Source organism: Mobula hypostoma, chromosome 3, assembly GCF_963921235.1.
Source record: "Mobula hypostoma chromosome 3, sMobHyp1.1, whole genome shotgun sequence".
Classification (NCBI taxonomy): domain Eukaryota; kingdom Metazoa; phylum Chordata; class Chondrichthyes; order Myliobatiformes; family Myliobatidae; genus Mobula; species Mobula hypostoma.
Window position 1 is genome coordinate 141,102,379 of NC_086099.1, and position 13,961 is coordinate 141,116,339.

Sequence of the window (13,961 nt, forward strand, 5' to 3'; positions counted from 1 at the left end):
AGATTCTTTCCTAGTCACACTTTCCCATGCAACATGTCTACGAAGGTTTTCAGTCATCCAGGTCAATGTATATCAAGCAGTAGTAAATCAAGGCAAATGGACTTGCTGACAGCCCAACAGACAGCGGTAAGGAGCAAAGAAGACAGAAAAGCATAGTCATCCCATATGTAGCTGGAATTTCAGAGAAACTCAGAAGGATTTTCTACAAGCACCAAATCCCTGTGTTTTTCAAACCTACAAACATATTCATAAAGAAACTTGCCCACAGAACAATATTTTATGTTATCCAATGCAATAAGATCTGCACATTGGCAAGATAAAACAACCACTTCACAGACAGCCCAACACAGGACGGCTAACACCTCAGGTCAAGATGCAGTTGTATATCTACACCTAAAGGACAAGGGACACTCCTTTGATGATAACAATGTGTACATTTTGGACAGGGAGGACAGGTGGTTTGAAAGAGGGATTAAAGAAACCACCTTGGTCAAACTGGAAAACCCATCCTTGAACAGAGCGAGTACGACACCACCTATCTGCTACCTATATTGCGGTCCTAACATCTCTACCCCGGCGTCTCCACAACAGTTCATACCTCCATTCATGCAAAGGTAAGACTATTGACCCTCTCGTTACCTCTACAATTCTTAACGACCCTCATGTGACTGTTATACCTTTAAACAACTCACAGAGTGTATAAGCCAGAAAACTACCCACGATGGATTAGAACTGAAGTCTCTTGGATGAATGGTGAAACGTCTTCTAGACAACACAGCAAGTCCAGTTGCCTTGGTTTACTACTGCTTGATATGTTTTCCATGCAACATTTTCCTTTTGCCACTCTACTTTTCATTATCCACAGACCCAAACACTTCCTCCAGGTGAGGCAGTGATCCATGTACACATCTTCCAATTAATATAGTGGATCCAGTACTCATGATAGAGTCTCTTCTACATTGCAGAAACCATTACAGACCTTGTGATCTCTATACAGAATAGTGCCAACCTACAAGGGTGATCTTAAGCTTCAAGTTGTTTTTAATTGTCCGATCTTATTCCCATTCTGATGACTCTATCTGATTCAACAGAGTTCAACACAAGCTCAACGAACAGTGTTCGTATTTTGATTAAGCACAATAGTTACAGTCCTCAGTATTTATTGAATTGACTTTATTTCTTACATTCTTCACATACATGAGTAAAAATCTTTACGTTATGTCTTCATCTAAATATGCAATGTGCAATTATAGTAATTTATAATAATCTATAATAAATAGAACACTCAATGTAATATAGAGTACAGTCAAGTCAGTGTGAGTTCATCAGTCTGATGGCCTGGTGGAAGCAGCTGTCCCGGAGCCTGTTGGTCCTGGCTTTTATGCTGCTGTACCGCTTCCAGGTTGGTAGCAGCTGGAATAGATAGTGGTTGGATTGGCTTGGGTCCCCAGTAATCCTATCGGCCCTTTTTACACACCTGTCCTTGTAAATGTCCTGAATCATGGGAAGTTCACAACTACAGTTACACTGGGCTGTCCGCACCACTCTCTGCAGAGTCCTGCGATTAAGGGAGGTACAGTTCCCATACCAGGCAGTGATGCAGCAAGTCAGGATGCTCTCAGTTGTGCCCCAGTAGAAAGTCCTTAGGATCTGGAGGCCCATACCAAACTTCCTCAACCATCTGAGGTGAAAGAGACGCTGTTGTGCCTCTTTCACTACATAGCTGGTGTGTACAGACCACGTGAGGTCCTTGGTGATGAGGATGCCGAGGAACTTAAAGCTATTTACCCTTTCAACCCCAGATCCATTGGTGTCAATAGGGGTTCGCCTGTCTGCATTCCTCCTGTAATCCACAACCAGCTCCTTTGTTTTTGTGACATTGAGGGAGAGATTGTTTTCTTGGCGCCACTGTGTCAGAGAGATGACTTCTTCCCTGGTGGCCACCTTATTATTGCTTGAGATAAGGCCAATCAATGTAGTGTTGTCGGCAAATTTAATTAGCAGATTGAAGCTGTGCATGATGATACAGTCATGGTGTACAAGGAGTAAAGGAGGAGGCTCAGTACGCAGCTCTGAGGGGCTCCTGTATTGAGAGTCAGAGGGTTGGAGGTGAGGGAGCCAACTCTTACAACCTGCTGGCGATCTGACAGGAAGTCCAGGATTCAGCTGCACAAGGCAGGATCAAGGCCGAGGTCTCTGACCGTCTTGTCGAGCCTGAATGGAACTCTGGTGTTGAATGCTGAGCTGAAGTCCAAGAACAGATTCTTACATAAGTATCTTTCTTCTCCAGATATGTAAGGACGGTGTGTAGAGCTGTGGCTATTGCATCATCTGTCGATCAGTTGTGTCAGTAGGTGAATTGTAGGGGGTCCAGTTGGGGTGGTAGCAAGCTGCAGATGTAATCCTTGACCAGCCTCTCAAAGCATTTGCTTACTATTGAGGTAAGTGCGAATCGTTCAGGCATGTTACCTTGGCCTTTTTTGTTACAGCGACAATAGTGGATAATTTGAAGCAGGAGGCACTCTACACTGGGAGAGGGAGAGATTAAAAATGTCTGTAAACACACCTGCCAGTGGTGCTGCGCACATCCTGAGTACTCGCCCCGGGATGCCGTCCGGTCCCACAGCCTTGCAACTGTCCGCTCGTTGGAAATATCTGCATACCTCAGCCTCAGAGGTGACCAGGTTGCTGGTGGCTTTCCTTGGAGGCTCAGAGTTAGCGACATTGAACCTAGCGTAAAAACAATTGAGTTCATCTGGGAGAGAGGCCACGATGTTGGCGGCACCACAATGTTTAGCTTTGAAGTCTGCAATGGTATGCAGCCCTCACAAGTCATGTGTGCTATTCGTTGTGAATCTTGATTCAATCTTCTCCCTATATTGTTGTTTCGCAGCCTTGATAGCTTTGCGCAGATCATAGCTGCTTTTCTTAAGCTCTAGTTGATCTCTAGTGATGTAAGCTCAATGTCGCGCTGCATATTGTTAAATATTGAATAATACTTATTAAATATTGAACTTAACAAATTCAGATAACCATTTTGCACCAAAACTGGCGACAAAGGAGATTTCAGATAGTGGGATCCGGAGCAACACGAAAGACTCTGGAGGAACTCAGTGGATCAGGCAGCATCTATGCAGGGAAATGGATCGTCAATGTTTTGTGCAAGTTCCTCTAGCACCTTTTGTGCGGTACTGGATCAGAACTGGTTAGTTCTGTAGGCATCGAGCTGTAACATTAATTTCAATTTTCTTTCTCTACACATGCTGCGAGACCTGTTGAATATTTCCAGTCCTGTGTTTTATTTCACATTTACAGCATTTGCAGTGTTTTGTATCTCACAGTTCCAGCATGCTTTAGTGTACTTACAACTCCTCCAGACAGATAGATTCTTTTAACAATTCATTATCCTCTCTCATTTGATGCTGCCAATCTGCTAAGTATTTACCATATTGGCTGCTTTTATTTCAGATTTCTAGCATCTGCAGTTTTATTTTGCTTTTCTATCATTCAACTAGGAATTGCCTGTGAAAATCTTCAGGTTTTAATAATCTGTCCAGTAAAGGAAGGCCATGTTACATAGTCCTGTTTTCTACTGGAATGCTAACAGAGTAGAAATACTCTGAAGACATCTCTCTTGGAACTGAATAAATTTTACTCTATCACTTCATATAATCATTTTGCTTAATACTGCACATTCCTTTAACATAGGAGATTAAATGACATGGAAGAAACTAATTAACTTTTAGTTATCTTCAACAATTGAAACAACTCAGGTTAAAATTCCAAAGGTCTACAATTTGGTGTTTCAAACATCTTTCTAATTCATCAATAATGTAGAATTGGATTTCCCTAACTAACCTGAAGATTGGAATAATTGGGATGTACCTACTTTTACTACACGATTGCCCACTCTACATTAAAAGTCTGATAGAAATTCAATATCATTTTTGATTCACTCCAAGTCTGACAAAGATATTTAAGCATTGTAAGACTCAGATTCTTGGATTTCTGAATTAATGCTGACAGGTATTTTCCACACACTAGTTTTTATAGTTGTATACTGAAGTGAATTCTAAGGTAGCATGCATTTAATCTTACTTTTGAAGACGTAGAGTCACACTCCTGACAGATCCAACCATAACCTGTCTGCTTTGGGGATTTCTTCAGGGGTGGATCGAGGCAACCAAAGTGGTAACAAAGTCTGCATTCATCACATCTACATAGGAAAATAATTTTTAAAAAAATCAAATTAATTTTATGATGACACAAAATTAAATCTATATTTTAAGAAACAAAAGTATGAATAACGCATCAACTTCTTGTCAGGCTGGCTGCATAAAGAAACCACTAATTTATGACATCCTGGCATCACCCTATCCACCCACTTCAATGGGTGAACATACAAGGTGATGAAAATACTTTCAAATTTAACTATCCAATTTAATAGAACAAATTTTAGAACCCTTTAACAGGCCAAAAACTACTGTAGAGGAAGTTAACATTCTAGGTGAATTATTTTTCACTAGTTCTGATGAAAAGGCCATTAAGCTTTGCTGAGAATTAATCCTACCTGTTCATAAATATATTCAAAATAGTTCAAGATGTATTTCAAAGTCTATTTGTATGAAAAAAGTCATAGATAAAAATAATCATATATATAGACTTCATTTTTGACAAAGGTCCTCTGAGCTCAAACGCTGACTCTGTTTCTCTTCCCATAACCTGATAATCTCTCTTGAACAATTCCCCACCCACTTCCCAAAACAGAATCGGAATCAGGTTTAATATCACTGGCTCATGTTGCGAAATTTGTTAACTTTGTACAAAGTACAATGCAATACATAACAGACAGAAAAAAACTTGTGAATTAAAGTATATCTAAAATAGTTAAATTAAATAAGTAATGCAAAAAAATAGGAAATAAAAACGTAGTAAGGTAGTGTTCATGGATTCAATGTCCATTTAGAAATTGGATGAGAGGAGAAGAAGATGTTCCTGAATCGTTGAGTGTGTACCTCCTTCCTGAGGATAGCAATGAGAAGAAGGCATCTCCTGGGTGGTGGGGGTCCGTAATGATGGATGCCGCCTTTCTGAGGCACTGGTCCTTGAAGATGTCCTGGATACTAAACAGGCTAGTGCCCATGATGGAGCTGACTAACTTTACAACTCTCTGCAGCTTATTTCGATCCTGTGCAGTGCCCCCCACTCCCACCAGCAATACCAGATAGTGGTGTAACTAGTTAAAATGCTCTCCATCATGAATCTGTAGAAATCTGTGAGTGTTTTTGGTGACATACCAAATCTCTTCAAACTCCTAATGAAATAAAGACACTGTCTTGCCTTCTTTACAGCTGCATCGATATGTGAGGTCCTCAGAGATATTGACACCCAGGAACTTGAAATTGCTCACTCTCTCCACTTCTGATTCCTCTGTGAGGACTACTGTGTGTACCCTCATCTTATCCTTTCTGAAGACCACAATCAGCTTTGATTTTACCGATGTTGAGTGCAAGTTTTTTGCTGTGACACCACTCAACTAGCTGGTATATCTCACTCCTGTCTGCTTTCTTGTCACCATCTGAGATTCTGTCAACAACAGTTGTATCGTCAGCAAATCTACAGATGGCATTCGAGCTGTGCCTAGCCACAGTCATGGGTATAGAGAGAGTAGAGCAGTGGATTAAGCAGATATCACTGAAGTACACTAGTATGGATTGTTAGCAAAGTGGAGATGTGATCTCCAATCTGCAGAGATTGTGGCCTTCTGGTTAGAAAGTCAAGGATCCAGTTGCAGAGGGAGGTACGAGGGCACAGATTCTGGACCTTTTCGATCAGAACTGTAGGAATGATAGTGTTAAATACTGAGCTGTACTCAATAAACACATCTTGACATAAGTATTTGTATTGTCCAGGTGATCGAAAGCCACAGAGAGAGCCAGTGAGAAGCATAGACCTATTGTGGCAATAGGCAAATTGCAGTGGGTCCAGGGAGGGGTTGATTCTAGCCATGACCAACCTCTCAAAACACTTCATCACTGTAGAAGTGAGTGCTACTGGAGATAGTCAATAAGACAGCTTACCCTGCTCTTCTTGGGCAATGATATAATTGTTTCCCTTTGAAGTAGGTGGGATACCTTTTCTCATGATACAAATTTTTGACAACTATGATTTTTTTCTCTCTTGTTTACTCATTCATGGGGTGTGGAATGACCCTGGCAAACCCCTCATTTATTGTCGATCCCTAATCACCCTTGAACCAAGAAAGTACTTAAATGTGCGCTTTTGCAGGCAAAACCAAACATAGCTTTTTTTTCGAGGAAAACAGTGAAAGGGGAAGGACACGGATGAGGCAGATAATATTCAGATTAACTTGGAACTAGTTAATGTCCTGAAGAAGCGTCTCAGCTCAAAACGTTGACCATTTATTAATTTCCACAGATGCTCCCTGACCTGCTGAGTTCCTCCAGCATCTTGTGTGTGTTACTTTTGATTTCCAGCATCTGCAGACTTCCTCATGTTTTTAACGTGGAGATAGTTAATGTGAATACCTTTACCTTAACCCTTTTAAATGTAAAACTACTCCTTTATTACAATTCTCACAATTAAAATGATCACCTGCAGGACTTACATAATGCGATAAGATGATCACCAATGTTGATGGATATTCCAGATTTAGTTTCATTCATTTCAGAGGATCTGTGTACTGCTATCAAGGCATGTGCTTATTTGCATCCCTAACGAACCATGAGAAGATTGATCTTGAATCACCATAGTCCTTCGTTATGAAGTTACCGCCTGTAACACTGCTGGCATTTAGGGCAGCATGAAGGTCCCCCATCTCTAGTGGGGTGTTCAGGGATTCCTTCATCATATAAGTAGCATCCTCTCGGTTTTCACTACTGTCAGTCATGCAAGTCCCAGGTAGAGAATCAGGAATACCATCACACTCAGATGTAGAAGGATTCTTCATTGCTGTTTCTGTAACAATTTAGTTTTACCAGTCAGGGTTGTTAGCCAGAGCTTAACCCCTGAACCTAGAGAACTGGTGGACTACTTTTAGTCTGGCCTCTACTCTTCCACTTGTTTGGCATGGGTGACCCTACCAAGAGCCAAAGCATAAAGCCCTGACACCAGCCAACATAGCACTCTGGGTCACTGAGGCACGCTGGCCTCCAAACCACGACAAGGTTGTGGTCCTCTTGGAGGTTCCTTGTGAAGATATGGCCACAATCATCTGACCATTTGAATACCACTCATAGTGCTAATCAAATGGTCTTTGGGCAACATAGTGGTACATTTGATGGAGTTGCTGTTTCACATCTCTAGGTTCCTGGGTTCGATCCTGGCCTTTCGTGCCATCTATGTGGAGTTTATAGTCTCCTTGTGACCCTGCTGGTTTTTTCTAGGTGCTCCAGCTTCCTCCCGCATTTCAAAGAAAAGATGTTAATAATTTAATTAGATTTAACTTGTGCAAGAATGGTAGAATTTGGGAGCATTTGAAGGCAATAAGGGGAAATGAAATGAAGTTGGCACAGCTCTGTCAATGAATCTTCATGGTTGGCACAGATTCTGAAGGACTCTGGATGTAAGTTCAGTAACTTTAACTACACTACCCCACCCAAAATGCAGGCCTACGAAGTTACTAGGGAAATCTTATCCTGGACTTATCAATGTACGTGAACCAATTGTCAGTGCCAAACATTAACTTCTATATCTCCAATGACTAGAATTGAATTTCTTATTAATGTAAGGCAATTTAATATCAAGGTTATAAATTAAAAGAAAACCTATTTCCCCACCTTCCAAAAAAGTAGTCAGATACAGGGCTCATAGAAAAGAACAAGACATGACAATGCATATCTCATTTTCAAAATGAATAACTAATATATTTTATCAATTTAAATTTATGCCATGCTTGTTTAAGACAGAACTTTGGATTCTGGACAGACAGAATTACATTATATGTCATAGATGTCAAGTATTTATGACATAGAAGTTGAAGGTATACTGGAGAAATGATCTTTCCTTTAAAACACTTTAAAATCTGGGTTTCAACATAATACTAAATTCTTTCCATAACTCTGGAACAATTGAAGCATTTAGAATTAAAATTTTGATGCTATCCTGGAATAATTTCCAGTTAGCCTAAAAATTGTTTCATGCAGCATTGAACTTTGTTTTCTAAATTAGTCATGTTTGTAGTCCCCATTAAGTAAAAGCATCTAAAGTTTTACGTATTTATTAAAAATGATCTCAATATTGTTGATTCTATTTCACTCTTCATTTCCTAATTCTTGTGCGTTTTAATTAAAAGCAATCTCATGAGGACTAGCCCATTATTGTATAATTATATTCTATCAATCAAGGTGAACCAGATTTTGTATCGTAAATCAGATAACCAACCTATGGATCAATCACAATTCACTGCAAAAACCTTGATTCCAAATTCCACCTCATTAGATTTTCTGCATTGTCTTATCAGCTCGTTTGCAGAAGTCTTTGTTCTAATACACCAGAGAGAGTGTTCCAAGGAATAAGGGTCGTATGCTACCAGATATAAGAGTTAAAAACACAGTGGAAACACATGTTACATTTCAATTAACATCAAAAGGATAAACTAAGCAATCTAAATTGTCTGCTTAATGTTACATTTTTTATTCCTATTTAAACTAACTACACAATCCGTTTATTTTGCACTTTTCCCCTTGAGTCCTTTATTCGTGCCTCTATCCTCTCTATCATTCATATCTAAAGGACAAATGATTAAAGGCCATAGCTACCAAGGACCCAGTTATTTCCCCTTCCACTGAATTCCTACAATAACTTTGTATCAATTAAAAGCTATGCTGTTTTCCAAACATTCTTTAAAAATATCCAAAGGATTAAGAAGAGAAAACGGTCTGCTTTTCTTTCCAATTCTCTGTTACACAATATTTCAGTATTGAAAATGAGAACCGCTATCTCACTACAATAAGTTCAAAGTAAATTTATTATCAAAGTACATACATCTCACCATATACAACCTTGAGATTCGATTCAAGTCAACAGCACACAGTAAAAACGAAACAACGTTCCTCCAGGGCCCTGGTGCTACATGAAACAACACAAAACTACACTAGACTATGTGAGACAGCACAAAGCTACACTAGACTACGTAAAACAACATAAAAACTGCACCAGACTACAGACCTGTACAGGACTACATAAAGTGCACAAAACAGTGCAGGGCAGTATAATCATTAATAAACAAGATAATAGGCACAGTAGAGGACAACTTACAATATAATAATAAATTTTGTAGATGTCAGTCTAGACTCTGAGTATTGAGGAGTCTGATGGCTTGGGGCAAGAAACTGTTGCACAGTCTGGTCGTGAGAGCCCGAATGCTTCGGTATCTTTTGCCAGATGACAGGAGGGAGAAGAGTTTGTGTAAGGGGTGTGTGGGGTCCTTCACAATACTGTTAGCTTTGCAGGTGCAGCGTGTGGTGTAAATGTCTGTAATAGCAGGAAGAGAGACCCCAGTGATCTTCTCAGCTGACCTCACTATCTGCTGCAGGGTCTTGCGATCCAAGATGGTGCAATTCCCGAACCAGGCAGTGATGCAGCTGCTCAGGATGCTCTCAATACATCCTCTGTAGAATGTGGTGAGGATGGGGGCTGGGAGGTGGACTCCTCTCAGCCTTCGCAGAAAGTAGAGACACTGCTGGGCTTTCTTTGCTATGGAGCTGGTGTTGAGGGACCAGGTGAGATTCTCCGCCAGGTGAACATCAAGAAACTTGGTGCTCTTAATGATCTAAATGGAGGAGCCGTCAATGATCAGCGGAGAGTGGTCGCTCCGTGCTCTCCTGAAGTCAACAACCATCTCTTTTGTTTTGTTCACATTCAGAGGCAGGTTGCTGGCTCTGCACCAGTCTGTTAGCCACCGCACCTCTTCTCCGTATGCTGACTCGTTGTTCTTGCTGATGAGACCCACCACGGTTGTGTCATCAGTGAACTTGATGCTGTGGTTCGAGCTGGGCATTGTTGCACAGTCCCGTGGGTCAGTAGAGTGAACAGCAGTGGACTGAGCACACAGCCCTGGGGGGCCCCCGTGCTCAGTGTGATGGTGTTGGAGATGCTGCTCCCGATCCAGACTGACTGGGGTCTCCCAGTCAGGAAGTCTAGGTTCAGTTGCAGAGGGAAGTGTTCAGGCCCAGCAGTTTCAGCTTTCCAATCAGGTGCTGAGGAATGATTGTGTTGAATGCTGAACTGAAGTCTGTGTCTTGCAAGCATACTCAATAAATCCATAATAGAATAATAACCAAAGCAATCAATGGAAAACCCCACCAACTTGGGCATTCAACCAGTGTGCAACAGACAACAAACTGTGCAAGTACAAAATGAAAGAAATAACAATAATAAATAAGCAATAAATATTGAGAACATGAGATAAAGAGTCCTTGAAAGTGAGTTGTTAGATTGTGGCAGACATCCCACCCTGCATAAACTCATTTCAGGGAGGTAGCACCATCAGTTTGTGGGAGACTTCCGGGAGAGGTGGGATGTCTGCAATAGAGTAGCTCCTTAGCAGCTGGCCAGCGAGTTTAAATAATGTTAACTGTGCTAATGAACGAATGACACCTGTTAAACTCACCTCAACACGTCTTTTACAGTCTTAACCCACCATGGGCAATAGAAAAGTCATTGTTGCAAACAGTGCAGCGAGCAACACTGTCATTATTTTGACCCCTATTAGGCAGGGGTACACTTTAGTGTAGTCTGGGGTGACGTACGTTTTATTTTTTTTTTGGAACACTCTGCAATGGCGCACTCTCACTCGCGCTTTCTCTCTCTCTCTCTCTCTCTCATAGTCGCTCACGCACTCTCGCTTGCTCTCTCTCGCTCTGTCGCTTGCGCTCTCGCTGGCTTTCTCTCTTGCTCTCTCTCATGGTCGCTCTCACACTCTCTCTTGCTTTTCTCTCGCTCGCTCTCAAAAAAATTGATTTCCGTGATATTGTATATAATTTGCGGGCATCAGGAAGCCACTATTAAAATGCGGGAGACTCCCGAAGTTCCGGGAGAGGTGGGATGTCTGTTGTGATAACATTTCGATGATGGGGCAAGGGAAGCTGAGTGAAGTTATCCCCTTGGTTCAAAAGCCTGATTGTTAAGCTCTTAGAAATTATTATTTAGTCACAAAAAGGAGCGGGACATTTCTTGACTTCAAAATACAACAGATGTGATCAAAAACTAAGAGCATTACATTAGCACAAGGTGGGGTAAATAGTCCGATCTATGCTGTACATTCTGTGTAATACATGAAGATAGAACATTTTGTTTTCTCCTCTTACACCTTGTAAAATTCACTGAATACAAAACAAAAGCCAAAACACCTAATTTTCACTCTTTCAGTGATATTCAAGGTGTCCTTGCCTAGACATTCACTAACAGTGGTACTAAATGCAGAAATTTACCACATATATTTTAATCTGCCACCAAATTTCCTATGAGGAAATAATTTTTTTCATAGGAAAATACAACTCACTGACATGACTATATTGCATGTTTGAGCTACTGACCGGGGTGGGGAGGGGGACAAAATATCTAGACAAGCATCCTTCAAATGACCATGCAACTTGCATTTTACCTTCATTTATTCTGCAGACTATTTATCTCAAGTCTGTTTCAGCAATTAGTTGGATTGCAAATGACAAATTTCAATGAAATTTATTCTGTTTCCTTACATTCTTACCAGCTGATCCAAGCCGTGATAGTTAAAATTACTCTACCACACATTTTAATTTATTTTTATTTATACTAGTATGGCATCATTATACTAAAATGCAACAGTTATACCCTCCCTAGTTATGCAATTAGAAACAATTCACCATAGCAGCAGTTGGCAAAGCATCTTGAGCTACTGCATAGGGAAATGATTAAAATTGTTGATCAAGGTCTTGTATGAGCCCGTAGGAATGATTAACATAAAAAGCAAAGAAATGGTCACATTAAGGTAAGAAGGTTCCGCAAATTGACTGGGACTCCAATTCTGTAAAATGATTGGATGGGATAGTTTTGTCAAATATGCTTAGGAAAGTTTCATTAATCAATATCCAGAGATCCAAACTATGGAGAACGCAATACGAGATCTCCTATCAGGGAACAAAATAAGGCAGGTGACAGAAGTGCGAGTAGAGGAACACTTTGGATCAAGTGATCATAATTCGAATAGTTTCAAGATAATTATGGAGAAGGATAGGACTGGTTCTCATGTTGAGATTCTATATTGGAGAAAGCCCAATTTTGATGGCATCAGAGAGGATCTGGCAAGTGTGAATTGGCATAGGCTGTTTTCCGGCAAAGGGATGCTTTAGAGTGCACAGAGTTTCTGTTTCTATTAGAATAAAAGGCAAGGCTAGCAGGTTTAGGGATCCTTGCAAGGAATACTGAGGCCCTTGTTTAGGAAGAAGGAGGTGCATGGCAGGTTTAGGCAATAAGGAACAAATGAGGCTTTTGAGGAGTATAAGAAATGCAAGAGAACATTTAAGCGGGAAATTAGGAAGGCTAAAAGAAGGCATGAGGCTGCACTGGCAAATAAGGGGAAGAAAAACCCAGATATAGTATATTAAATGCAAAGGATAGCAAGGGATAAAATTGGTCCACTTGAAGATCAGCGTGGTCATCTAAGCATAGAGTCAAAAGAGATGGAGGAGATCTTAAAAGAGCTTTTTTCAATTTGTATTTACTCAGGAGATAGACACAAAATCAATCGAACTGAGGCAAAACAGTGGGTGGTGAGGTCATGAACTGTTTACAGATTACAGAAGGGGAAGTGCTTGCTGTCTTGAGGCAAATTAGGGTGGATAAGTCCCCAGGGCCTGACAAGGTGTCCCCTCAAACCTCGTGAGAGGCTAGTGCAGAAATTGCAGAGGCCCTGGCAGAGGTATTCAAAATGTCCTTAACCACAGGTGAGATGATGGAGGACTGGAGAATAGCCAATGTTGTTCTGTTGTACAAGACAGGCCTTCAGAATAAACTTGAAAATTATAGACAGTGATCCTGATTTCAGTAGTTGGTAAGTAACTGGAGGTATTCTAAAGAACTGCATAATGTATATAAGTACTTGGATAGGCACAGACTGACTAGGGATAGTCAACATGGCTTTGTGTGCACTAGGTCTTGTATGACCAATCTAACAGTTTATATTCAGGTGGTTAACAGGAAAATTGATGAAGGAACGGCAATAGATGTTGCCTCCATGTACTTTCGCAAGGCCTTTGACAAAATCCCACATGGGAGGCTGATTCAGAAAGTTCAGTTGCTTGGCATTCAAGGTGAGGTAGTAAAATGGATTCAAATGGCTTAATGGGAGAAACTGGAGAGTGGTAGTAGATGGTTTCTTCTCTGACTGGAGGCCTGTGACTAGTGATGTGCTGCAGGGATTGGTGTTGGGTCCATTGTTGTTTGTCATCTATATTGATGATTTGGATGATAATATGGTAAACCGAATCAACAAATATGCAGATGACACCAAAATTAGGGGAGTAGTGAACAATGAGGAAGCCTATCAAAGCTTGCAGTGTGATCGGGACTATCTGGAAAAATGGGCTTAAAATGGCAGGTGGAATTTAATGCAGACAAGTGTCGCACTTTGGAGGTCAAACCAGGGCTATGGCGGTCTATGGTCCAGACCGATGGGAGTAGGCCGAACAATTCTGCATGGACTAGGAGGACTCAGAGGCCTGTTTCTGTGCTTTAGTCTCTATGACTGAACACTTCCGAGCTTGAAAGCAGGTAGAGGCTCTGTGAACTATACAACATGTCTTCTGAACTAAACAATTCATGTAGTATTGAGAAAGTAAGAATGCAGGAAACAGCAAAAGGTCAATTAGACCTTCTCAATTCAATAAAACTATGACTGATCCTATTTTGCCCTCAATGCTTTTCTTCTGTTTTATTCCCCCACTCCATTCACCAAAAAG

At 40.8% G+C, this 13,961-nt stretch overlaps 1 protein-coding gene across 6 annotated transcripts in view; it reads right to left on the bottom strand.

Annotated features, from left to right (window-relative positions):
• phf14 (PHD finger protein 14) overlaps nt 1-13,961 on the bottom strand; it is a 279,390-nt gene that overhangs the window by 39,922 nt on the left and 225,507 nt on the right. For 4 of the 6 annotated variants that reach the window (XM_063043787.1, XM_063043790.1, XM_063043791.1 and 1 more), the window contains exon 17: nt 4,099-4,216. The exons of 1 other annotated variant lie outside the window; for it this stretch is intronic. In XM_063043787.1, the coding sequence (XP_062899857.1) occupies nt 4,099-4,216 (118 nt within the window). Of the gene's footprint in view, nt 1-2,308; nt 2,731-4,098; nt 4,217-13,961 lie in introns of those variants that run through there. One more of the 6 variants, XM_063043792.1, reaches the window with a different exon arrangement.